This window comes from Papio anubis, chromosome 2 (genome assembly GCF_008728515.1).
Source record: "Papio anubis isolate 15944 chromosome 2, Panubis1.0, whole genome shotgun sequence".
Classification (NCBI taxonomy): domain Eukaryota; kingdom Metazoa; phylum Chordata; class Mammalia; order Primates; family Cercopithecidae; genus Papio; species Papio anubis.
In genome coordinates, this window is record NC_044977.1 from 101,957,438 (window position 1) to 101,984,778 (window position 27,341).

Below are 27,341 nucleotides of genomic sequence, written 5' to 3' on the forward strand. Positions count from 1 at the left end.
AGTAAAATTTCTTCAGGAAGAGTAGAAAGGCCAACAGAGGCAATGCTGTGGAAAGGTCAGGTAAGATGAAATATGAAAAGGTGCAGGGGTTTTAGTCACATGGATGTCTTTGGTGATTTAAGCAAAAGAGGATTAATGGAGTAAAAGGGTAGGCAGAGGCCACATTGAAGGGGCTTAAAGAACAAGTGAGAGGTGAAGAAATGGAGATATGGTGTACAGACAATTTTTTTCCAGAATTTTGCCTGTGAGAGAGAGGAGACAGTAAGATGACATTAGAGAGTAAGTAGAATTGAAAGAAGACTCTTTGGTTTTTGTGTTTGGGGGAGTGTTTGTTTGTTTATTTGCATGCTAATGGGAAGGATCTGGGACAGTAGGAGAGACTGAAGAGTAAGGGAAAAGAAGGAATATTCAACAGACTCTTGCAGTGGCAGGAGAGGAGGCACAGTGGAGACATTGGTGTTACAGGAGCATGGGGACCTCTTTAAGCGTAACAGGATGAAGGGAGAAAAGTTCTTTCTGTATCAGTTTTACATAGCAGATCCTTTTGAGGGGGGCCATGGTCATGTTTTAAGCCGGCAAGTAGGTACTTTTAGCTTCTCTGTCTCCGCAATCAATCAAGTTCAGCAATGTCAAGGCTGTTTACAAAGCTGATTCTCTTTTCCCATCATGCCTCACAGGTGGCTGCTTCCTGCCAAAATGGCACATCTAACGTGTCCTCATTCATCACTACTTCCTGTGCTTCATCTTAGTGCCAAAATAGGTCCAGGGAAGTTCTTGCTTTTGTTCCAAACGGAGATTGTTGATTTTGGTCCCAGGATGTGCCAGCTTCTTTAGAGAACTATGCTTTGCCAGTTTTGACATCTGTAGTTTCTAAAATCCACAGTCAGTGATTAAAACAGCATGATGGTGAAAATAAATAGTCTGATCTGTGAAAGAGAAATGGACATGTGTATATGAAAACACATGAACATAAATGTTAATAACATGACAAAAATGACATTTCAAATCTTAGGAAAGTGAAAAATTATTCAATAAGTAATGTTATTATAAATAACCAGAGACAGGAAAAAATAAACCACATCAATATCTTACTCTTTACCCAAATAAACTTCAAATGCACCAAAGTTTTAAGTGGAAAAAGTGAAACTACAAAAGAAAGAAAAAAACATGGAGAAGGTGTTTTCCAAGCCTTGCAGTGAGAAAAGCTTCATATGCAAGGCATACAAGCAAGAAAACAAATAAAAATACTACTGATAAATCTTGACTACATACACATTTTTAAATTATCTATCAGGAAAAAGCACTGTTATCAAAATTTAGGGGCGCACAATTATTTCTCCAAACTCATTTTTCAAGTGCATATAGTAAAAAAAAAAAAAAAAAAATGTAAACACTGCAAATGTATATGCAATGACAGTTATGTCTCCTTCCCACTATAGACCCTTCTTGCTCTCCACACTCCTGGTGCATGCCCCACCCCCACCACAATCCAGTTTATCTTATGTTCTTCAAGCAATGTTCTATGCATATATAAGCACATGCATGCACATACACACATTAAACATATATATTTTTCTACATCACTACAAATAAATCTGCTCATCCTTTTTCATAATGTATTATACTTTATCAGTTGTTGTTTTCTATTATGATTATAAACAATGGACATCATCTTTCTTTGCCCACATAGGCTGATATCTGTTTAAGATGCATGTCTTGCCACAGAATTTATAGATAAACCTAAAGGTAAGAAATTGCCCTCCATCAAGGTGGCCACAGTTACAGATCCACATGGAGATTTAATGGAGGCAGGTAGAGAGATGAGCCTAGTGTTCAGGAAGGGATCAGAAATTGGACACATAATTTCATGGAAATCAGCATAGAGATGGTTTTTTAGGGCTATGAGGTTCAAAAACACAGAGAGGCTAAAGTGAGAATGCTTGAGTTCTCCAACATTTACAAGCAGGAAAGGAAGATGGAGACAAAAACAGAAAGTGAAAAGAAGTGGAGAAATATGGGAGAAAAAGCAAGAGATAGTGCAGTCCCCAGAGCCAAATGAACACTGGTTTCAAAGAGAACAATATAAATTCTGTCAAATGCTGTAAGAGTAAGATGAGAACTGGAAATCGATTATTTGAATTTGGAAGCAGTAAAAGTTGGATTCCAGGGGCTGCAGAGAAAAAAAGAGGTAAGGAGGTGTAGAAGGTTAAGTGTAGAAAACTCTTAGGAGGAATTTTGCTGTTAAGGAAGCAGTAATGAAAGAGAGCATGGGGTCCAGGGAGACTTTTTCAAAGCTGCAAGGTAATTAAAGCATGTTTACCTACTCATGGGAATGGTCTGGAAGGAAGAGGACTATGGATGATGAAGGCCTTGAATAGGTAGAAGAGGAAAGGGCCTGGCACAAGTGGGAGGGGTAGAGCGACCCACGCATTATGTGGGCCACGAAGACAGAATACCGGGTGGACTTGCAGCTATGCCAGAGATTTAGTGGTAGGAAAAAGGGGAAGTTCTTTTGTGAGCTATTCTACATTCTGAGTGAAATAAAAGGGAGCTCATCAACAGAGAGTGAGGAGCAGAAAGAAGGCTGGAGGTTAGAGGGGGAAGAGGAAGTGAGAAACAGTCATCTGGAAGACTGAAGGAGAGGAATATAACATAGAAACACAGCCAGATTTCTGGGCAGGGCAAGGCTGGGGCTCACAGATCTCTAGGAGGGCCAGTAAGCATAGTTATGTATTTTTTTTCCAGCCAGGTCCAGCTGGCTGGGTGCAAGTACAGAGTAGTCTACAAATTAGGTCTATTCAGAGTTCAGGTTTTGCCAGGCAAGTACAATGAAGGAGGAGAGGGGCAAAGGAATTGAGGGTGTCTGCAAGGGAGGAGTTAGAGAGATGGATGTGAAATCTAAGCTGGGTAAATTGAGAAGTAAGGACATGATATAGGTGATGGGCAGTAAAAATGTGTATTGTCAGAGATTAATTGGAGTTGCAGGACTAAAGGAGTTCAAAATATAGGAAATGAACACCAGAGACAGAGAGACGACTGAAGTCAAACTGTTGGAGGTGGTAGTTATTAGAAACAACAAGGCCTAGAGGATGACCGCAGAATTGGGGTCCAAGGTGACACATGGCTGACAGCTGTCATTGACCACACCTGTAATGCAGAGCTCGAGGAGTCTGAACAGAAGTGCCCACCGTGCTTGACCAGCTTGGCTCAGAAGTATCTGATCTGGGATTGCTGCCCCATGTGGGTGAAGCTCAAGACAATTCTCTTTGAGCTTGTGACGGACCCCTTTGCAGAGCTCACCATCACCTTGTGCATCGTGGTGAACACCATCTTCATGGCCATGGAGCATCATGGCATGAGCCCTACCTTCGAAGCCATGCTTCAGATAGGCAACATTGTGAGTGCTCTGGCTGGTACTGCCCTCACTGGCATGGCCGGGGCGGGGGTGGGGGCGGTGACAGGGTGCGGTTCAGGTGGGGTGGGGCATGCCCTTATTGGTTAGTGTGTTGAGCCCATTAGCTGAAAGCAGAGCAGCAGTGCAGGAGACATGTGGACACTGGGTGGGTTCAGGAGGTCAAGTGTGGGAGGACCCAGGCTGAGCCAGTGGGAATGGCTTTGGGATGAAAAAGCACAGGAAAGTGAACCAAGAGAGCCTGGAGCCAGAGGCAGCTAGTTGCCCTTTATAAAACACAGGACAACCACTTGAATTCTCTGAATCTCAGTTGCCTCTACCTTGAAATGAGGATAAATGTCACTTTTTTATCTAAAGACAATCTTTGGACTTGTCCATTTCCTTCCAATGTAATTACTTTTATGACTGCAATTAGCAGTAGCCACGATTTTCAATGCTGTCACTTAAGGAGAAAAAGAGTTAGGGAGGGAAGGGGAAGACCGTGGAAGGGAGGAAACATGGAAACACGGTTGCTGTTGTAGCAAAAGCATCAGGAAGTCGGAACTTTTCTTTGGCGTCTAGTTTAGATATGATGCTACTTTAAATTTTCCTCCATCATTTGTTAGTGTTATTTACTCTTAACAAGATACAGTCCTTACTGGATTTCACTATATACTGAATCAAGTATCTGACTCAGAGGGAGAACAACTGCTCCAACCTTGCCCCACCCACAGGAATAGTAATAATACTCAGATGCTTCTCACGGATTATCTCATTTTATTTTCACAACAACCCTATATGGTAGGTATTATTATTATTCCCTTTCCCAGATGGAAAATGGAGATACAGAAGGTTAAATAATCTTCCCAAGATCATAAAGTTAAGTTAGTGGCCACATCAGAATTTGAACCCAGATAGACCGGCCCCCAAGCCCACACTTTTCTTAACCCCTGAATTAAGCCACCTCACAGGACTTGCTAGTGTGTGTGTGTTCAAACACATGCACACATGATAGGCAGAAACTAGAAAGGGTCGGTGTCCTGCCTTCATGTCCGCAGCAGGGTCCACCACTCTGGACGTGACCTACTGGATTCACCAGAACTGTCCAGCTTTGGGATCCAGCTTCTTACAGGCTGCAGACTTAGGTGGAGGGGGAAGGCCCAGAGGTAATGTAACTACTAATCCCTAGAAACCACTCCCTCCCGCATAATCCAGGGCTGTGAAAGGGGCTGCAGTAGGTTCTGGAACATGGTGGAATCAACATGACTCATGTTTTGGCAGCACCTAGGCTGAGGTCACATCCTAAAGTTGACATGAAAAGGAAAAATGGAAAGAGAAGAGAATGCTTATTCCCAGGAAGTCAGCCTAGGACCACAGAGGGCCTTATGGAATAGACATTTGAGCCCACACCCTCATTCTACAGTTAGAAAAGTGGACGCAAGAGAGAGAAAAGGCCTTTTCCACAGTGTCAGGGCAAAGTGCCATTTTTTTAAAGCAAGAAAGTCATGTGTTTGGTGCCTACAATGAGTCAGGTGCTTTATGAATGTTATCTCAGTGTCACAACAACATTATAAGGTTATCATCACCCTCACATGACAAAAGGAAGCACTAAGACTCAGAGAGGTTAAGTATCTTGCCCAAGATTGTATAGCTGGTGAGGGTGGAGCCAGGGTGGACCCACGTCTCTGGAAGACACAAGACCTCAACCCCACCCCCCACCATACCACACTGACTTGCCTACAAGGGGCACTCAATAGATGCTCTTTGAATTACACAGGGACAGTCTTGTGGCATGAGATAGTCACTGAAACTCTCCTGTTTTCTTCTCCATAAGAGGGATGCATTGTCCGTTTTTCAGGCTGGTGAAGGGCTCAGATGAAAAGATATGAAGGAAAAGCACCTGACCCTGGTCTTTGCTTTCCTCCTTCTCTGTCTCCCTTCCCTGCTGGTTGTTGTGTGACCCGAGCCTGGTTCTGACCTCTCTCAGCGTCAGAATTCTGTCCTATTTAAGACAATTAGAGACACATAGAGCCTAAAAGAATCTTAGAGACAATGAATCATTGTTCTCACTAGTCACTATTATTTATGAATGAATTACTATCTGCCAGGCCCTTTGCTAAGAATTGCACATGCATTGGCTCATTTTATGCCCATTATACAGATGAGGAAATTGAGGTACAGGAAGGATGTGTTATTTGTCCAAGCTTACATAAGCTAGAAAATGTCTGAGTTGGGATTTTAATCCAGGTCTGTGATGTCCCACAACCCACACTTTTTAACTGCTGAACCAGACTGACTCTTCACTGACATAATGATATTATAATAATGATCTTAAAGACTTACTCCACTCCCACCACCATTCGCATGGAAAAACTGCAGCATGCACAGTGCCTGAGAATGGTGCAGAAATGTCTCCATTCTGTCCCGTTGGCTGTTCCCCTGGCCAATACTCAGGAGCCCACAGATAACATAGCAACTGAACAAAACAAGAGGATTTTCTATTTTGTAAATAAGACATTTTCTTGCTGCCATTTTTGTCATTGCCTCCGACCCCACAGATCCCACTGTGATAAAACTTGTTTCCACTCCTAGGTCTTTACCATATTTTTTACTGCTGAAATGGTCTTCAAAATCATTGCCTTCGACCCATACTATTATTTCCAGAAGAAGTGGAATATCTTTGACTGCATCATCGTTACTGTGAGTCTGCTAGAGCTGGGCGTGGCCAAGAAGGGAAGCCTGTCTGTGCTGCGGAGCTTCCGCTTGGTAATGTTTTTCTCTTGACGGCTTGGGGGAACTCCCACCCAGACTCAGGGAAGACACTGTGCTCTGGGGACTGCACCAGCCAGCTCCCCCTTCCTCTCCTGTCCTTGTGGGAGGGAGCAGGGTATGACTCCTGGGCGACTGGAGACTTAGGTCTGTGGTCCCAGCTTTTCGGTGACTCAGAGTGGGGACGTACCTTCTCCTCTCTGGGCCTTGGCTCCCTCATCTGCACCAAGAGGGGACTTCCAAGCACTGTCCTCGTCTCTTATCAAATAACAATAACAGCGATAATCATAGCAGCTAATACTTACTGAGCACTTCCAATGTGTCAGGCATAGCACTGGACACTTGATAAAACGTACCTCATTTTATGCTCACGACAACCCTGAAAGATAGTTGTTTTTAAGATCCTCATGAGTGGAGGAGGAAAAAGAATGGTTCCATGATGACCCCAAAGTCTCCCATCTGCCAAGCAAGGGAATATGCCACAGATCTGGATCTCAAATCCAGGTTGTCTGACTCCAGAGCCCCAGCTCCTTCCAGCCTCAAGGAGGTCATTCTCCAATTCCCTGGTGCCCGAAGTCACAGCCCCAATGTGTCAAGCACCCTCAAACTGCCTCCTATTAGCCTCACTCACATGCAGTGACGACTCTTCTCCAAACTCAGCTCCAGGACGCCCTCTACAGGAGAAGTGCCGCAAGTCACCCACTTTTATCAGAGCCACGTTTGTCAGCCAAACTTGTCAGATTCCCAGGAGAGTCAGGTCACTAGGTTCTTCCAAGTCTCCAGGCCATCTGGAGGAAGCTTGGCATCTCGTTGACTCTTGGGAATAGGAAAGAGGCCTGAAGAAATGTCATGGCTTGTTAGCGCAGGCCACTTGCTCTCAGGAATCTCTCAGTGTTAACTGGGAGCCCTGAATCTAGCCTTGGAGAGAGGTGACAAAACAAAGGGGAGTATCCAGCAATCTCCCCAAGGTCCTGACAAGTGTTGGGCATCCAGAGATTGAAGGGGTGCATGGTTCAGGAGGCAGCGAGACACTAGGACAGATCTGCCTGGGACCCTATCACGGAGGCCAGTGAGACAGTGTTGAGCCCCTGAACTTGGTGTACCTGGATTAGGGGTGGCAAACTCAAATGCCCATGTGTAGTGACATAGAGCCAGCCATGGAAGAGATTTGGGCACTGGATATTTGCCTCAGGTAGACAGGCAAAGATGACTCCATTTCACCTAGGCAGACCCAAAGCAGTGCACAACTCCAGGGAGGGAGGTTTACATAGAAATCAACGTGACCATCTCAGGCCGGGTGCAGTGGCCCACACCTGTAATCCTAGTACTTTGGGAGGCCAAGGCAGACAGATCGCTTGAGCCCAGGAGTTCAAGAGCAACGTGGTGAAACCCTGTGTCTACAAAAATGAAAAAATTATCCAGGCATGGTGGTGCATCTGTTGTCCCAGCTACTCAGAAGGCTGAGGTGGGAGGATCACCTGAGACCAGGGAGGTGGAGGCTGCAGTGCGCCATGATCATGCCACTGCACTCCAGACTGGGTGACAGAATGAGACCACAATACTCAAAAAGAAAGGAGACAGAGAGAATATCCGTCATAGCTGGCGTCGAATCTTTGCGCGCACTTTGCGGGCGCTGGCTCACTTTCAGGCATAAAATCAGAAGAAATGTCGCGGAAAAGGAAGGAAGGATCGCCCTGGAAGGAAAAAGAAAAAGAAAAAGGCGGGGAAACAGGAAGGAAAAGAAGAAGGCGAAGGCGGGGAAGGCAGGGCGGGAAGGAAGGAAGGAAGGAAGGAGGAGGAGGAAGGAATGGACCATCATCATCAGTATTATCAGGGTCCCTAATCCCTCCTTATAAAGATCAAAATCAGATTAATAAATCTTCTTCTAATATCAATATCAGACCCCTCCTCTCAGATCAATCCGCTCATATCAAGTTCTCTTCTCATCTCATCGCTCTGGTTGATGGCATCTGCCTAAGCTGATGGTGCTGTCACCATCCCAGGGAGGAAAACGGTAGAGTAGGCCTGTAGGACTCTTTATCCACAACCCAGAAATCTTAGAAGGTCAGAATTAAATCACATTTGTAGAAGGACAGATTTCTCTCGGTATCTAGAAACTGATGACAAGAGGCAGGCCCCTAAGCTGATGGTCAATATAAGGCACCTAAGCACAATCGTTAAGAGAGCAAGATATCATACCCCCATGCCCTGGCAGGCCCACAGTGAGTTTTCTAATAAAATACGAACGTTTCTATACATTTGGGGAAGCAGAAGCTTAGTGTTTTAAGGTCTATGTGCTACTTTTTTTGTGATCCCACAGTCTAAAGTCTCAAACAACCCAAAATAGGCAAGTTTACTTCACAATCTGCCCCTATAGGATTCTCCAGGGGAATGCTGCCCTGTCCCCACCTCGCTGATTTTAACATGCTGATCAAGGCACAATTCCCTAACCACACCCACCAACTACACACTTTCTTGGGGTCTATTCCACCTCCCTCATGACCTGCCTTAGATTTCACGGCCCACCAATATTATTATGCCCTTGAAAATAAACTCAATCACCTTTCCCCTCTGCCTCTTTGCATTTTTGTGCTTGGCAAAACCTCACTGGAGAGTCTAAGTCAAATATTTCTCTCCACCTTGCCTGCACCTGAGCTGTGAGAAATGCTGGAGAAAAATCACCACCAGCTGGTCAGCTTCATGGTTTTAATTAATAGACTTTATTTTCAGGACAGTTTTCAGTTTTCAGAAAACTGGAGCATATTGAACAGAGAGCTTTCATATACCATCAATCCCGCCACACACACACACACACACACACACACACAGAGTTTCCCTATTACCAACATTTTATGTTGGTAATACATTTGTTACAAGTAACTTCACTGGTTTCCCATTGCTCTGAGAATAAAATCCAGACTCCTCATGATGGTGTACAAAGTTCTACATAATCAGGACCTGCCAGTTCACCAGTCTCTGTCTTGCCCACTTTACTTCAGGCAGAAAGGCCTCTTCTCTCTTCTTCACACATAACAGAGATCTTCTTGGCTTTGGGCCTTCGAAGTTGTTTTCACTGTGCCTGGAATGCTTTCCTTTAGTCTTCACTTAGCTCACTTATTCTCAACCTCTGAGTTCCATGCACTTGTCACCTCCTTAGAAGAGACCTCCCCAACCATGCTATCTAAAATTGGATTCCCTCATCAAATTAACCTGGCATTTACAATTGTCCTGCTATCCCGTGAGGCAAAAACCAGAGTTTCTTGTCTACCATTTTACCCCAAGGGCCTAGCACAAGGCACAGCACATACATAGGAACTCAATAAACATCTGTTGATTGATTGAAGGAAGGAAAGAAAAGAGAAGGGAGGAGGGGAAAAGGAAGAAATAAAAATTCTGTCTTCCGTCTCTCCCAAAATAGTATTGCTTCTCCTCCCATCATTTAAAGCCTTGCTCCATTTGCTCCATTAGTCCATTGGTGTATCCTGGTACCAATATCAGTCTTAATTATGGCAGCTTTAAATATATCTGTGTCTGTAAATCAAGTAATCCACCTAATTTACTGCAAGAATATCTTGGCCTGCACACTTTCATATTCATTTTAGAATTAGCTTGCCAAGTTGCACACCCCTCCACACACAAAGCTGTTATTGTTTTTCCCATTAGGGACTGCTATAATTGATAGGTCAATATGGGAAGACATATAATCTTTACAAAATGCAGTCTTCTGATCTATGAAGATAGTATACTCTCTATACCAGTCTTTCAATATAGTTTAAAAATGTTTCCATGATGTTTTTGCAATTTTCTCCATAGGATCTTGCATATCTTTTTAAATGTTCTTTTCTAGCATTTTTGGCTAGCATTTTGACATTTAACATTTTTGTATCCAGAAACGTCTCTTATTAATTCTAATGATTTATCTATACAATGTTTTAAATTTTCTAACACAATCACATCATGTGAAAATAATGAGTTTAATTTTTTCTTTTCTAATCATTATGCCGTTAGGTTCTTTTTACTAGATCACTGTGCTAGTTAGGACATCCAGTACACTGTTGAAAACAAGTGTTAATAACAGGCATCTTTGTCAACTTCCTGATCCCAAAGAGAATCCTTTCAACATTTCACCACCCGTAACAGTTGTGGCAGGCATTTTTAAAGATAAGAAACCTTTATCAGTTTAAGAAGTTCTCTTTTATCAAGGATATTTATCATGAATGGATGTTTAATTTTATCGGACAATTATTCTACATGTATTGAGATAATCATGTATTTTCTCCTTTAATCTGTTAAAGTGGTGAATTATATTAATTGACTTTCTAATGTTAAATCAACTTTACATTCCCAGCTTAAACCTAGCTTGATCATGATGCATTTTTTAATACATTGGAAGATTTAGTTTGCTAAAAATTTGCTTAAGATTTTTTTATCCATATCAATGAGTAATATTTGATCTATAATTTTCCTGACTTTCATTGTCCTTGCCAGGTTTTGGTATCAGGGTTCCAAAGTTATGCCAATTTTTTTTTTTTTTAAAGCCAAGGGGGTCGGTGGGGTGGCTCACATCTGTAATCCCAGAATTTTGGGAGGCCGAGGTGGGAGGATTGCTTGAGGACAGGAGTTGGAGACCAGCCTGGCCAACAGGAGGAAACCCCATCTCTACTAAAAATACAAAACTTAGCTGGGTGTGGTGGCGCATGCCTGTAATCCCAGTTATTCAGGAGGGTGAGGCAGGAGAATTACTTGAATCCCAGAGGCAGAGGTTGCAGTTAGCCAAGATCATGCCACTGCACTCCAGCTTGGGCAACAGAGTGAGACTCTGTCTCATTAAAAAAAATAAAAAGAAGGCCAGGTGCAGTGGCTAATGCCTGTAATCCCAGCATTTTGGGAGGTGCAGACAGGCGGATCACCTTAGGTCGGGAGTTCAAGACCAGCCTGACCAACATGGAGAAGTCCCATCTCTAGCAAAAATACAAAATTAGCCCAGTGTGGTGGCGCATGCCTGTGATCCCAGCTACCTGGGAGGCTGAGGCGTGAGAATTGCTTGAACCTGGGAGGCAGAGGTTGCGGTGAGCCGAGATCGCACCATTGCACTCCAGCCTGGGCCACAAGAGCAAAACTCTGTCTCAAAAGTAAATTAATTAATTAATTTAATTAAAATTTAAAAAAAAAGAAAAGTAAAAAAATTAGCTGGGCATGATAGCACACGTCTGTAGTCTCAGCTATTTGGTAGGATGAGGTGGGAGGATGACTTGAACCCAGGAGGTTGAGGCTGCAGAAATTACAGCATAAATTAACTCTCCGTTAGTTAATTTAATCAAAGGCAAAAGTTAGCTAAAATCTGTAACCTCCCTCCCAATTTTTCATTCCAGATACCCTTCCCCAATTTATTGTAATGATAAGTATTTTAATTTTATCTTGTTTATAAAAAGTTTTATTAATCAATGAAAAATAAAGCTATTATACAGACAATCCCTAAAACTGAGTAACTTACCCCAATAAAGGTTTATTTCTCACTCATATCATAGCCTAATGCAAGCCAGCTCTAGGTGGGACTCCAAGAAGTGACTTTGCCATGCCTGAAGGAGGCCAGTATAACCTTCAAAGTTTGCCTCCTGCTTGTGGAAAAATGGAAAACCAAGGTTTGTTTTAAGGTTTAAATAGTGAAAGGCTTTTTCAGTCAGGGATTATGGTTTATTTCACAATACCATTACTTCAAAAACTTAGATGGCTTCAGACCTCTCATTTGCCACACAAAATGCTTTCTTTGACAAAGTTCTCAATTGTTCTTCATTTCTTTGCTCTCCTTTCCCCATGCCTTTCTCTTGCACGAGAAACAGTGGCTACGCCATTACTACACGTTTTGTTAAGACTTGTTTCATTTAATTGGAAAATTTAACTAGTCTTCAACATTGGAAGACTTAATCCCATTGCTCACTGCCTGGAATCTAGAAGCAGTACAGTTCCCTAAATTGTCAAGGCTCTAAATTTCTGGATTATATTTCCTTTTATTTCTTATAAACCAGCTAAATCTTTCCTGAGCTAATCTCTTTCTTGTACTGTCTTGACCAACATAGCCAGTTACAACTGACCCACAATACTAAGATTTAATAAACCCTTCCCCTAGGGTTGCTGGTTCATGAGGCTTATGATCTGCCTCAAAATTTTTGCAGGCAATATTTTGTCACTGAATAGCATGGATTAACTTTCCAAGCCTTCTCCTATCAGCTTCCTTGTTGCCCACCACATGATCATTAAGCCAGTGCCACAGATTGATGCTTTTGAAAAGGCAATACCTTTTTTCAATGAACCAATTTCTCCATTACTCAAGATAAGTACAACTAATTGCAGAGATACCCTCTAAATCTGTGAGTTAACATAATAGAGATGTATCTCTCACAGCACGTTCAGTGCTTGTTGGGAAGCTTTCCTGGGAGTTTCTACTTCAAGTAGCGACTCGAGGATCTAGGATTATCCCATATTATGATGTCACCATCTTCAATTAGTGACCTTTATGGTGAACATGAAAGGGAAAGAAAAAGTGCAGGGGGTTTAAGGCTGTGCCTAAAAGCCATGTATATTACTTCTGTCTCCATCTCCATTCCACCAGACAGAACCCACTAATGTGACCCCAACTATTTGCAAGCAAAACTGGAAAACAGTCTTCCGTTGTATCTGGGAGCAGAAAGGTGAATGGAGACCATATGACCAGTCTCTTCCACATCTCACAAGACATTGCTGTTGCGTCCACTCAATGTTTATTTAGATTCACTCTCATACTTAGCACTTTCCTGCTCTTTATGCCTTTGTTATAGAGCCAGTGGGGGCTCGCTGCCCAATGCACTAGAAACCAATACTATAACGTTGGAAGCCAAGACTATGACACCAGGTTTTTGAGAAAAGAAAAGCTTAATATTGCAAGCTGGCTGGCAAGAAGACAGGAAGTCAAGCCTCAGATCTGTCTCCCCACTGCGCTGTCTTCAAGGCAGTATTTTTATTAGAAAATATTTAGTGAGTGGATACCGAGATTTGCAGGTGATTGGTGGAAGGAAAGGGGAGGTTTGGAGAGTCCCTGGGCCTGCACAGTTATTTCTTCATGCTAACTTGTGGGTTGCATATGCAAATCTTGGGGGAGTTAGTATCCAATATGAAGTGGAAATTCAGTCCATGACGTCAGTAAGTTCATTCTGCACAAACTCCAGTCGGCCATCCCGGTTCCAACTGATTTCAGCCACTTTTTTCTTCATCTGACAAGAGGAAGGAGTTTCAGTGTCACAGCAAGTTGTTTCTTTACCTATCTGCTGTCCTAAAAACGCAAGAATTTTTGTAAGTTACTGATTTCTTACTCTTTGGAACACAGTTTGAGTTTCAGATTTTCAGTGAGTAGTTTCTTATTTGGTATCCTGTAAGCCTAAAAATTTAGTTATTGATTTATTTAACCCTTTGGGGTACAGTTTCGCATTCTTGTGTATTACACATTACATGTTACTTCTGGGATCACTTTCTATCTACCTGAAGTACCTCCTTTAGGATTTCTTTTAGTAAGTGCCTTCTGGCAATAACCTCTCTGTTTATCTGAAATTTGCTCTTCATTTTGCCCCTGTCTTAGAGAGACATTTCTTATGAATGTAAAATTCTAGTTGATACTTATTTTATCTTCCTTCAGTGAAGATATTATTCCAACAATTAGCCTCCATTGTTGCTAATGAGCAATCAGCTTTCAATTTAACTGTTATTCCTTTCTTTCTGGATGCTTTTTAAATCTTCTCTCCGTCTTTGCTGTTCTGCAATTTCACTGTAATATGTCTAGGTGTGGATTTCTTTTCATTTATAATGCTTAAGATTCATTGACTTCTTGAATCTTTAGATTTGTAATTTTCTTCAATTCTGGAAAGTTCCCAGACATTATGTGAGCAATTATAGCCTCCACTCCATTCTATTTTTTCTCCTTCTGGACTTTGGTTAGATAGATATTAAACTATCTTGTTCTATCCTCTGTGTCTCTTACACTATTTTGATATTTTTCATCTTATGTCTCTCTGGGTTACATTCTGAATAATTTATTCTGACATATCCTCAGTTCACTAATTCTCTCCCAAATTGTGTCAAACCTGATGCAAACCTTCTTCATAGTATTTTTAATTTTAAGTATTATACTTCTCATTTCTAAGAGTGTATTTGTTTTTCACAACTTGTTATCTATAGTTTTTTTATTCTCTACACATTGTTTCAAGTTATTATTTTATTTCTTTAACATATTATTCCTAATTATACCATTATCTCTGACTAATAATTGTATCATCTGAAGAAATGGAATGACTGTTTCCACATCTGTGGTTTCTCCTGGATCTCATTCACTCTCATTCCTTCTGTTTTTGTTTGTTTTTTTACTGCAACTCTTAAACAGTTTTTGAGGGAATACTATGAAACCTGGGATGAAGGCAGGTTCTTCCAGAGAGTATTTGCATTTAATTCTGCAGAGCACTTTGTAGAATTGCTCTAAATTAAATTCTCAACTTAAAATACCTAGGTAGTGTGAATTCTAGCTAAAATCCTATATGAGCACCACCACTTTGTTGTTCCAAATGCTCAGAGTCAATTTTCCTCCTGTAGCTGGTACCTAGCACCAGCCATCCAATTTTCCTTGCATTCTCCTTGGCTTGTTTATGGTTCATCCTTCCATGAAGGGTAAAGCTCTTTGGGATCTTGTCTTAAAGTGGGGAGAAATTCCTGCTAGGCTCACAACCTTTGGCAGGCCATGGACTACGTTTCCTGCTGCCCATACTAGTTACTAATGCTCAATTTTTATTTGTGTTCATCAGCTGCCTCTGTGACCAGTCCACAGAGTTGTTGTTTTAAGCTCCGCTTCCCATATGAGGAGAGTAATTTCCAGATTAGGTCTAAGGTGAATGTGGACCCCCTCTCCCCTATCACATAAAGAGGTGTATACAGTACTTACTGTGTAAGAGGACGAAACCTCCTCCCATGAGATTTACTCACTGATATAAGTGATAAAATTGTTGCTGCACTGTTCTGTTCAGCATTGCATCCTAGCACCTAAGCCACAGGCTGGCTCCTAGTAGGTGCTCCATAAACACACCTTGACTGACAGACTGACAGTTGATCGCGGTTGTTTTTTTCTGAACAAATTAGAGAACCACACAAATATATCTTAAAACATTTACACATTTTTATGCTTGTTGCTTTTGCTGTCTGTGGGACTTAGCATATTTGAGTTTACAATGAAGACTTTTTGAGACTTCATCTTTTCTCAGTAACTAAACAATTAGTTCCATGAGAGCAAGGGCCCACACACCTCTCTTCATATACCTCACAGGCTAGCACAGTGCCATGCACCTGCATGGCTGGTGCTCCGGGGGGCAGGTTGGTTGGTCAATTAAATGAACATATGAATGCTGAGTCCATGAAATCATAGACATTTGCAGTTTCAAAGCTGGTGGGAGCAACAGATGTTATCCACTTCCCCAAGATGAGAAATGCCCTAAGAGATGTTTTGCCAATACCTATCGAATGCAGTGGGTCGTCCCCTACCCGAAGGAGGCTGGTCTCTCTTCAGGTCAAAATAAGCTTGTTCTCACTTATTTGTGAGCCCCATCACACCCATCCCACCTCCACAGAAGAGGCCCATATTCAGGAGGGATCAGGCCTGTGGCTATAGAACAGAGTACAGATCACAAGGCCACCACCCCAGTACAAGACCCTGACTCAGCCACAGTCAGTGAAACACATTGATACTTAGGAACCATAGAAGGCTGATCATATTTTTGAGTAATTTATAGCACAGGAAGAAAGGTCTCTGAAAGCAGCTTCCAGAAAATGCCCTGGTTTAATGGGATGAGAGGTCTTGTGTTTTTCCCAGATCTTTGGTTTCCAGCCAAAACTTTAGATGAAAGGTAATGAGCACAGCTACCAAAACCTGACAGTCTCTGTTTCTCTGCAGCTGCGCGTCTTCAAGCTGGCCAAGTCCTGGCCCACCTTAAACACGCTCATCAAGATCATCGGAAACTCAGTGGGGGCACTGGGGAACCTCACCATCATCCTGGCCATCATTGTCTTTGTCTTTGCTCTGGTTGGCAAGCAGCTCCTAGGGGAAAACTACCGTAATAACCGAAAAAATATCTCCGCGCCCCATGAAGACTGGCCCCGCTGGCACATGCACGACTTCTTCCACTCTTTCCTCATTGTCTTCCGTATCCTCTGTGGAGAGTGGATTGAGAACATGTGGGCCTGCATGGAAGTCGGCCAGAAATCCATATGCCTCATCCTTTTCTTGACGGTGATGGTGCTGGGGAACCTGGTGGTGAGTGGTGAGCCCTGCTGGGGGCACTGTCTCCTGGGGAAAGGAGGAGGCTTCTGGGTTATCTGAAAAAGCTTTGATCTGCATTTTTATGCCCAGATTGTACTTCTCTGGTTGAAAAGTCTTCAAACTTTTCAAATTCATCTGGGATTCATTACAAAAAGTGTGCCTTGGGAGGCAGCCTGACTTGCAGGAATGAGAACATATGATTAAAAAAGAGAGACCTAGTGTAGAATCCCAGCTCCACCATTTACTAGGTGGGTGACCCCAGGCAAGAGACTTAATCTTCTCAAGCTCTAATTTCCTTAAAATCAAGAAAATAGTGCTTACTCATGGGTTTACTGGGAGAATTAAATGACAGGAGATGACATATGCAAATTGCCTAATGCAATGTCTGGGCCGAGGCAGGAACTCAATAAATGGTGGCTATTAGCTGTTAAAGGAAAAATGTGTTTCCCCACTCTAAGGGGGCTCGGAAACCGTTTTTATTCAGGGAAGTAAGAGCTGACTGATTTCTCCAAGCTGCACAGGTCCTAGCTGGGAGCAGGGGGAGAGGCCGCAGGGAGAAGGCACAACAGGTCACAGACAACATCCAAGGCCATGGAGATAATAACAAAATCGACTCCATGTTTGGAGGAAGCCCCTCTGGAGACTTACTTGCCAATGAGCACCAGTACCCCTTCTCTGCCCCAGCCTGGCCCCCTGCCCTCAGCTTGTCTCCACCCAGTCTGGTCATGGGGGGTCGTTGCCCTCCTGGGACTGGCTGGTTGTGTGCGACGATGCAGTCTTCCAGAAGCCCCTTTCTTATTGCCCTGGACATCAACCAACTTGGGTTCTTTCCTCATGAGAGTTTTATAGGCAGAAGAAAGCTAAACCAAGAGAAGGGAAGCAACAACAAATCCAGACTCTTTAGTCTTTTCCACCCTGGCTTCTGAGCCAGAGATGCCTCTGCCTGCATCCCAGACGCTCTGTTCTTCCGGGCTGAGCCCACCATCTCTGCAAAGCCACAGACGCCCCTCACCCTCAGACAGGAAGTTTACCCCTCTGAGCACTTTTACATTTCTCGTATCATTTTGTCTTCACATCCACTCTTCACCTGCTCTCAAGTGAAGAACAGGAAGCAGCAAGATGTGCCCTGGATTCCAGAGTTGGGAATAGAACCCAGGGCTTTGGCACATGAGGGTGGTCGCAGGAAGGGCCAGTGCCTTCTCTCTGTTGTCCCTAAACGTCCCTTTGCTCAGCAGGGGCCTCCTCCTTTATGGCAGAAAATATGCTTCCACGCCTCATCCACTAAGGCAGGTCACTCCAGGACATCCCCAAACCTTCCCTCAACTGCTCTCAGAATGTCTATTCCCCTAAAAGAGACAGAATCCCAGGTGGACAGGAAGAGGCCCAGGCCATGGCTGTCCTGCCAGCCAGCTGCTAACCCAGTAGGCCAATGTGGGGCTCAGCTTAGAGATTGATCGGTCTTCCCTTCCATTCCCTCTCTTCAGGTGCTTAACCTGTTCATCGCCCTGCTATTGAACTCTTTCAGTGCTGACAACCTCACAGCTCCGGAGGATGATGGGGAGGTGAACAACCTGCAGGTGGCCCTGGCACGGATCCAGGTCTTTGGCCATCGTATCAAGCAGGCTCTTTGCAGCTTCTTCAGCAGGCCCTGCCCATTCCCCCGGCCCAAGGCAGAGCCCGAGCTGGTGGTGAAACTCCCACTCTCCAGCTCCAAAGCTGAGAACCACATTGCTGCCAACACTGCCGAGGGAAGCTCTGGAGGGCTTCAAGCTCCCAGAGGCCCCAGGGATGAGCACAGTGACTTCATCGCTAATCCTACTGTGTGGGTCTCTGTGCCCATTGCTGAGGGCGAATCCGATCTTGATGACTTGGAGGATGATGGTGAGGAAGATGCTCAGAGCGCCCAACAAGAAGTGATCCCCAAAGGACAGGTAAGAGTTATCCCCATAGGACAGCCACAGGCAGTGGGGAGGGGCCTCAGGGCTTGAGTGACAAAGGGCAAAAGGGAAATGCAGAGGAGACCTTGACATAAAGAAATGTAAACCATGCCAAGCTTTCCAGGGGAGGTGGCGTTTGAGCAGGGCCTGGAAGAAAAAGTCAGAATTCCCCAGGCAGGCAAACAGGGAGTGGGGGGCAGCAGGTGAGCAACAGGCCACCTTGAGGTGCTTAGGGATTGTCTTTCACACAGTTGTCCCATGCGCTCTGCCCAACCCAGGCTCTGTGCATGAGATGCTAATGAGATTTCTCTAAGAACAGGATGTTGTCCAAGAGCAAGGCTCATCTAATCTTCACCAGCATCCTCAGAAGTCCTGATTCTTATGTGACTCATTTAGCCAGCTTTTCCCCACGAGTGATATAATAGGGAAATGACACACTCCTTTTGGCACCAACAAATTTAAAGCACATTTAAGCCATTTGATAATATGTATTTTTAAATACCTGGCACTATTCCTTACTACCTTAAGCTGGTATATCAACCCTCGCTAACCTCTTCTCAGTAACTCAGGGCATTCACCTCTGCCCAACGTGGGAAGGCAGGGATCCCTGTGGGGCCTCAGGAACATGCAGGGCTGCTGGTCAGGTCACTAAGTGGTCCAGAAAAATTGTGCTTTGAGTCTGTAGCTTTCCCAGAGCCTTCTTCCCTGCAGTCATCACTTGTGTTCCAGCAGCTGCTGTTATCAGCTGCCATATTTTACATGCCTTTGTCTGGGTGACAGCAGAGGGCAGGGCATCACCATCCCCAGAGTAAAGGACATGAACTCCGTAACAGCTGTCTGCCACTCAGAAGCATTTTCAGTTACTTTGGGGCTCTTAGGGAGCTCCAGATGGCCAAGTTCCCTACAATTTTGACCTCTGGACACATAACAATTGTCATGGCTGACATCTACTGAGCCAAGCACTTCGTGCAAAGTGTTCTACCAGCACTAACATATTTAGTCACCAAAACAGCTGAATGATGCAGATCTAGCCTTTTGAATTTTGAAGATGGGGAAAACAAAGATTAGAGAGGTTAAACAATTTGCCTAAGGTCACACATCTTATAATTAGTGTAACCCAAGGATAAAACACAGGTCTATCTAGCTATAGTCTTCATGCTCACTTCACACTGTGTATGTATGTATATGTATGTACGTGAGTTGCATATATGAAACCCTTGGCTCTGGCAGCCTGTGATGTGCAAGATCCCTTCAAATTTAGAACTGGTCATCTAAAGGTGGGGCCAGGCACCCAGCTGGGACCCTCTCTCACTAGCAGGAGCAGCTGCAGCAAGTTGAGAGGTGTGAGGACCACCTGACACTCAGGAGCCCAGGCGCTGGAACATCTTCTGAGGACCTGGCTCCATACCTGGGTGAGACGTGGAAAGATGAGTCTATTCCTCAGGCCCCTGCAGAGGTAGGTATGTGAGCTTCCTGGAGAGGTTGGACAGCCAGCCAGACACTGACCAGTGGGCTGGTAGAGGCTGGAGGGTGGGGGTGAGGGTGAGGTATTCCAGACTGCGTTCAACCACATAACCTCATTTCTCATCCTGGGAATTTTTGAAGTCCCTCCCAACCTCCGGCTAATCTGCACAATTTCAACTTTCATCATATACCATTGCTGCAATGGTATCTCACTCCAGGGTGGCTGTAGGGAAACAAAGAAAGAGTGAGACTCTGCAAGCTGTGGGACCTAAGATCGGTTCCTAAACCTCTATGAGCCTCCATTTCTTCATCTATGAAACTGCATGGTAATGCCTACTTGGTAGGATGATTTTGAGGCTTAAATGATATGCTCTTGTCAAATGTGTAGCTCCTGCCCGAGACAAAATAAGCACCCAGAAAACGGCAGCCAAGAAAAAAGGAAACAAAAGACAATGCACAAAGAAAGTCAAATGTCTTTCAGAGCCAGCAAGTAAGAGTCAGAGGTGCTCACAAATGAGGAAGTTTTCCCTTGATTCTCCCCTGCTTGCTTTTGTCCACGTCATTTTCTTTAGACAAAAACAGCCTGGGGCTGGGGAGGGGCTCTCTATAGGTGAGTAGTGAAGTGACAGCCTCGCAGAGACTGAGCTGGAAGGTCTGAGGTTTAGGATTGCCTTATACAAGGTAAAAATAAATGTTGTGGTTTCACTCACAAATCTTGAAGGAAACAAGCTATAGGGAAAGAGGCGTCTATGAAAGTTTAGCATCTTTAATCACACTGCCTTCAATTCAAGAATTTAATTTGACACCTAGCCGCTGAGTGCTGACTATGTGACAGGCACTGGGCTCAATAGCGATAAGGAAGACATAATTCATCCCCAAAGTTATCAAGCCCTTCAGCTTGAAGAATGTCAGCTACTGGCTGTGTGCCCTAGGCAAGGCTGACCACAGCAGGGTAAGATAAGAGGGAGGGCTGAGACGGCATTTGGGGGCTGTGGGTGAACAGAAGCCGCTTGGTTCCCACTGGGTGAGGGCTGTCACATTGTGCACGTGGATGTCATGCTTCTTCCCAAATGTTCCAAGGACACCCCTGGCTAGTTGTCCCTGCTCAGTGTCTTCAGTACACAACTTCTGGGTGTTGGTTTTTTGTTTTTGTTTTCTTGTCCATGACCCTGGCTAGGCAGGAGGGGCCTGACAGCAGCGACAGATGGGGACCCGCCCCACCATTTGGGTCCATTAGCCAAGCTATCAGGTTTACTAATATGAGAGCAGCTTCAACTCCTAATTGAATTCATCTGGAGACATTATAGGGCTGGAGCTGCCAGGAGGGCAGCAGGCCCCTGCAGCATCACTCCATGATTAAATATTCAAGCCCAGTGAACGCTGAGAGTCGTTATGGGTGTAATTACGGTGTCTCGGGCCATTGCCAGCACTCCATCAGGGGCCCAAAGGTTTACAGTCTCACACAGCTAAGCCTCTGGGGCTCCAGGGAGAACAGCAGTGTTCCAGGCCTCAGCTGGCGAGGCACCAAACACGGGTGCAGTTGAACCTGCAGTGACCGTGTTCAATTCCCCGGGCCCCGCGGAGAGACGAGTTCACTGCCCTGGGCTTCTCCCCTGCAGGGAGTGGATGACACAAGCTCCTCCGAGGGCAGCACGGTGGACTGCCCAGATCCTGAGGAGATCCTGAGGAAGATCCCTGAGCTGGCGGATGACCTAGAAGAGCCAGATGACTGCTTCACAGAAGGTAAAGGGACAGCCACAGGCCCCCTCACACTGATGTCAATTAGGGCCAGAATCCAGTTGAGCAAACACTCACCTGGGCACCTCTGGGTCCAGGGCCCTGGCCTGGTGTCCACAGAAGACAAACACGCTGTGCCCACTTGCTGCCTCACTCTGAGGGCGCCAGCATCAGACACACATGCCCCAGCTGGCAGCAGCCTGGCCATGGTATCTGCATCTCATGCACTATCAGACACCAAGTTGAGATGTGGGCCTTCCTTGTTACCCTCAAAAACCGCCCCCTCAGTTCTAAACCAGCCCTCTTGAGTTGAAAGGGGGAAAGGCAGTCACCACCATAAACACCACCAAAAACTCTTGATTTGGATGATGAAGGACCCAGAAGAGGGCCATGATGTATCTGCTTCCCTCAATCTTTTGTTTAGCTCTCAAAAGCAGAACCAGTGTCTTAGTCATCTTTCTTCTCAGTGTTTAGAACAGTGAGACACGTTACATTCTCAATAAACATTTGTGCAATGAATGAATCAAGAGTCCATTCTATGAAGGGAATTGTGGCCTCAATGCTTTCTAAAAATACATAGAAAAAATGTTTTAAACACTTGAGTTTCTATTAATAGTTTTATTTGACCCTGGGCTGGGCTGGGCTAGACTGGACCTAATTCCCATCCCAGCCATGTTGTGGCCCTCAGTTCAGCTTGGGCTCGGAGCATATCCCCCTCAGGCACCCCCAGGCTCATATCCTGTAGCTTGTCTGTTTTCCAGGTATAGGTGGGCAGAAGAACAGGGACCACTGGTGCCATCTGTAAGAAGGATATGGCTAGGAAAAATACCAGAGTGGGCAAGACTGATGATGGAGAGGAACACCTGCAGGTCTGGATTGTGGGACTGCCTGGAAGGGACCCCTCTTCTCCCATATTCCAGGAAATAATTCTTTTCCAAGGGGATGACAAGTGGGTTTCCTAGCAGAAAGGTTTCTCTGCAGCAGGAGCAGAAATTATCCCCTTTGCCCAGTGGCCATCACCCACCATCAGTCACCTCTCCCCACAGGATGCATTCGCCACTGTCCCTGCTGCAAAGTGGATACCACCAAGAGTCCATGGGACATGGGCTGGCAGGTGCGTAAGACTTGCTACCGTATTGTGGAGCACAGCTGGTTTGAGAGCTTCATCATCTTCATGATCCTGCTCAGCAGTGGATCTCTGGTAAGGGGAGGCACACCCCCTGCCTCCAAATCCTCCAGATAGGAATCTCGTACAATCCAAAGGCCCTGGAGCTGCATCGGTGGGTTCTCCTGACTACTGAGCTGAAAGTCCCCAGCCTGTCACTAGAAGGAGAGCTGCAGCCCAGGGCGAGGGTCCCTCTTAGCAGCAGGGCATGGGAGGTGTCCAAGGTGCCCATGCCATGGCCTGCCACACCTGGCTGCAAGCATTTGAGTGAGTGAGTGTATGCATCCCACTGTATAGTGGGGAAACTGACACTCAAAATGTTTAAGACTTGTCCAAGGTCACCCAACTCGTCAGCAGCAAACCCCAGCTTTTCCCTTACTTAATCCCAAAGCCCCTGGCTTCTCACCCTCTGACCTCCCCAACCCACAGCCTTCTCTGAAGGCCTACAGTACAAAAAGGACTATATTTCCTTATCAAACCACTTTCAAATGCTACTAATTACTCCTTTAAAGCTCACAGAAAATCATTACAATAGCAATTCTCAAAATTTAATCTCCCAGGAGCTTGTTCAAATGCAGATTCTCATTCCACAGATCTGTGGCAGGGCCTGAGAATTTGCATTTCCAACAAGCTGCCAAGTGATGCTTGTACTGCCCTCAGTGACCCACGCTTTGAATAACGAGACCTTATGGGAATAGAGATTCAGAGTTGGGACACATCTCTAAGGCCCTGGCTGAATACTGGGCTTTGTAGAGCAAAGAAGGAAGGTTCTCTCTGTACTGTGGCTTAGGCTCCTTATACAATCTCAACTACTCGGCCAATAGACCAAGGTAGACATAGACACAGGAAGAGACAACATCCTCAGTTGTTTGCATTTTCTAGATGAGGAAGTTGAAGCCCAAAGGCATGAGGGGCTTCAGGTAATGAGTTGAAGGGCTGGGAATAGAGTCCAGGGTTGCAGCTAATTCGTTGAAGGACTAGGACTACAGCCCCACTCTTCTGATTCACGGCTGCGTGTTTTCACTCATCTTGCGCCTCGTGTCATTTACTCTCTGAAAACAACCTACTAAATATCTGGGCCTCAATCTAAATGCCAGATTGCCCAAGAAGGGTGACAAAACTGCTCGGTGCATGGCCTCAGCCTTAGGGAGGAGCACAGGTGTGGGACAAGGCAGGATCTGAGAGGTGGGAGGAAAACTAGGGTGGCAATGACGCAAAGCCAAGGGAGAAGAGAGTTTTGGGGCAGGGACTGGTCTGCCATCTTGGGTGCAGGGGGGAGGGTGTGACAGCAGCTGCAGGTGCCCAGTGCCCTGGCACAGGGTGGTGATTGTCCACACGGACCTCAGCACAGTGTAAAGGCCAAATTGTAGGGGCAAGAGGGGGCTGGGCAGTGCTTTCTCCACACCTACGCTCCTTTCCTTCCAGTCCTCCTGGATTAAAATAATAACCACATGTGCTGTTGGCCAGGTGCTCTCCTCACTGCCTCATTGGCTTGTGGGCCTTCTCTCCTCATTTCACTTCTCTGCTCTCCCTTGCTCCCTCCCTTCTCTCTCTAACCCCCTTCTCCTCACACCTCGGTCCACCCCCCACATTCCCAGGAGGAAGCTCAGACCTGCAACATTGCTCCAGCCCAGCCCGCCCCCCTGCAGCTCTCCCTTCCCTCCCATCTTCTTCCCCATAGGACTGAACAGGCTGGCACCAAATTTAGCCCTCTTTAGGCTTTCACTTTGAGTACCTTTTAAAAATAACATGCATTTTCATCTGACAAAGTAAAGTACCAAAAAAATACTTGGAAATTATAGAAAAAGGTAAAGAAAAAAAAAATCATCCATTTCCCCATCACTCAAAGAGAAGCTCACTTTGAAAACATGCTGGTATACCTCCTTCTCATCTTGCTTATGCATAAAATATACACATATTACAAAAATAAAACCACATATATGCATGCTAAAACCTCAGTAAATTTTCTCAGTAAATATTCTCATATTATCTCATTTAATTGGCTACAACATATTCCTTTATAATTTATTCAATCAATCCCTATGTTTCCTTCTAATACACATTGAATATTCCCTATGTGTATTCCCTCAAAGACATTGGATAATCTCCTGTCTTAGTCCTGGTCCTAGACACAGAATCAGAAGCTAAGAAAAGATACGGGTTCAGTTGAAATCCAGCTTCAGCTGATCCCACGGAAAGCGCTGAAGCACAAAGGGCACCACAGAGCTGTCCCACCTTGAGGCAAAGGAGACAGCCTTGTAAACCCCCCTGTCAGTGTTCCTGGCTGAGGGCTGCCCCAGCAGGGAGGATAAGCATTTCCCAAGGTGGACAGTTCCCCCCAGCTCAGCGAAGCCATCAGGAAAAGGGGGTGTCTGCATCCATGAACTATTAGCAGCCGACATTCCCAGCAGATGAAGGATGGGGCACTGGCCCCTTAAAGAGGACCTGGGTGGGCGCCAACAGCCTCCAGTGTCCTTAGGATTAGTGCTTGAAGGAGGAATTGCTGGGTTCCTGAAACCCTTGAGTCACATTGCCTATTTGGCTTCACACAGAACTGGTCAGGTTTTCACTCCCGCCAGTCACTTGTAAGAGTGGCAGCTTCCCACAGCCACAGCATCCTAGGCTTTCCCCCATTCTTTTCCATCTCCACCAATCTGATAAAAGAAAAACAGCATCTTCTTTTAATTTGAATTTCCTTGATTACCAGTGAGATAGAACATTCTTTTTCAGAGGTGTGTTGGCGATTCTTACTTTCATTTTGTAAACTGCCTGTGAACATCCGTTAATGCTTTTATTTTTAAACAAAGTCACTGTTAGCATCCCTTTGGTTCACTTCCAAAATCCAATTTGAGAAGGTTTTCTTTCTCCCTTGCATTCAGCATCCCTGCAAGTATCAGCAGGGCTGTGTGTCCCCGTTGGCCCTGAAGAAGTCATGCTTTGTATCTCACAGTACCTCCTCCACTATCCCACTTTACCTCCCCACAGCAAATAAAATGCTACCGGCAAGCTGACTACCAAATCCCCTTCCAGGGACTGTGGTCAGGGCTGGCTGGGTCCTTCCCTATCAGTCTGGGTGCCAGTTCTGTGGGTTCAGGCAGACTGCCATTCTGCATCCTTTCTTCCTTCCAGGCCTTTGAAGACTATTACCTGGACCAGAAGCCCACGGTGAAAGCTTTGCTGGAATACACTGACAGGGTCTTCACCTTTATCTTTGTGTTCGAGATGCTGCTTAAGTGGGTGGCCTATGGCTTCAAAAAGTACTTCACCAATGCGTGGTGCTGGCTGGACTTCCTCATTGTGAATGTGAGTGGTTCAGTGGGAACACGTGGGGTTTGGGGTCCTGCCCTCTAACTCCTGGCTATAGCTAGTGCAAAGGAAGCTCAGAGACTTGGCCCTCAAGGGCTACTCCAAAGAAAAGCTTTGAGCAATCTAGTGAGGAGTCTGAGAATAGCCCCGACACCCATGAGTGGTAAAGTCCAGGCAATACATGACTGTGACACAATAGTGACTGTTAGGTGAGTTATTAGGTCTCCATTCAGAAAGATCCCTGCAATCCTCTGCATTTTTACATCCAAAGTGAGATGACATATGCAGCTTTCAGAGGTCTTATGGCCCTGCATCCACAGATGGGGCTTCTGGACCTCGGGGAGCCATGAACTGTGAGCACAGAGGATCTTCCCACCTGCTGCTCTGTGGTCCTCACACCTGGCTGCTCTTTAGAATCCCTGAGGAGCTCTGAAATATGCAGTGACCGAACACCACTACCCCAGAGATTCTGATCTTATTGGTCTTGGGTGGGGCCCAGGCATCTGTATTTTATAAATGCTCCCAGGCATTTCCAAGGTGTAGCCATGGCTAAGAACCACTGAGCTTATACTGCTGCCTCCTCCCCAGTGGGCCCTCCCTCCCCCAGAGGGCCCTTTTGGAGAGGTAATGAGCTGGAGTTCATGTGTTCACACTCATAGTAACCTGTGGCCAGTAGCCCGTGCATTAGGGAATTGACTGTGTGCTTCTCACACATCACACGTGTGATTCCTCAACATCATCTCTTCCTCATCTTAACCACTTCATTGCTGTATCACTGTCTAGGCCCCTACCTTCTTTGCTTTGCTGCATGGTTACCTAAGTTATGTGTTCACTGCCGCATAGCTGAGGGTTTCTGCAAGCAGGGTGAGGCATGTGCTGTGTTGGTCTCTGCCTGCCCCACTCCAGCAGCTGCCAGCAGCAAGGTCTGCCCAGCAGAGGTGTCAGGAAATGTGTCTGTATTTGGTGCTTGCCTCCTGAAGCTGGATGAGGTCCAGCACGGAACATTCTGTCCAGCCTCCTGTGCTGGCAGGTCCTCCACAGCAGGCCTGTGCATTCAGTTCTCTTCTTCCCTGATGCACTAGCAGCTTCAGGCCACTGTACTACAAGGATTAGTTGTGAGACCTGAAATCTCAGTCATGGATGATAATTCTGTGCATATAAAATAATTATTCATAAATGAAAGGAAAATTATTTATTCCTGTGTCCCACCCCTTTAGGGGCACAGTCACTCCTGCTTATGTTGAT

At 45.2% G+C, this 27,341-nt stretch overlaps 1 protein-coding gene across 1 annotated transcript in view; it reads left to right on the top strand.

Annotated features, from left to right (window-relative positions):
- The window catches only part of SCN10A (sodium voltage-gated channel alpha subunit 10), a 102,659-nt gene that overhangs the window by 51,705 nt on the left and 23,613 nt on the right, over nt 1-27,341 (top strand). The window contains exons 13-20 of the mRNA XM_009201166.3: nt 3,159-3,397; nt 5,984-6,157; nt 16,122-16,481; nt 17,972-18,418; nt 19,740-19,880; nt 21,508-21,631; nt 22,672-22,826; nt 25,920-26,093. Of these exons, the coding sequence (XP_009199430.2) occupies nt 3,159-3,397; nt 5,984-6,157; nt 16,122-16,481; nt 17,972-18,418; nt 19,740-19,880; nt 21,508-21,631; nt 22,672-22,826; nt 25,920-26,093 (1,814 nt within the window). The remainder of the gene's footprint in view (nt 1-3,158; nt 3,398-5,983; nt 6,158-16,121; nt 16,482-17,971; nt 18,419-19,739; nt 19,881-21,507; nt 21,632-22,671; nt 22,827-25,919; nt 26,094-27,341) is intronic.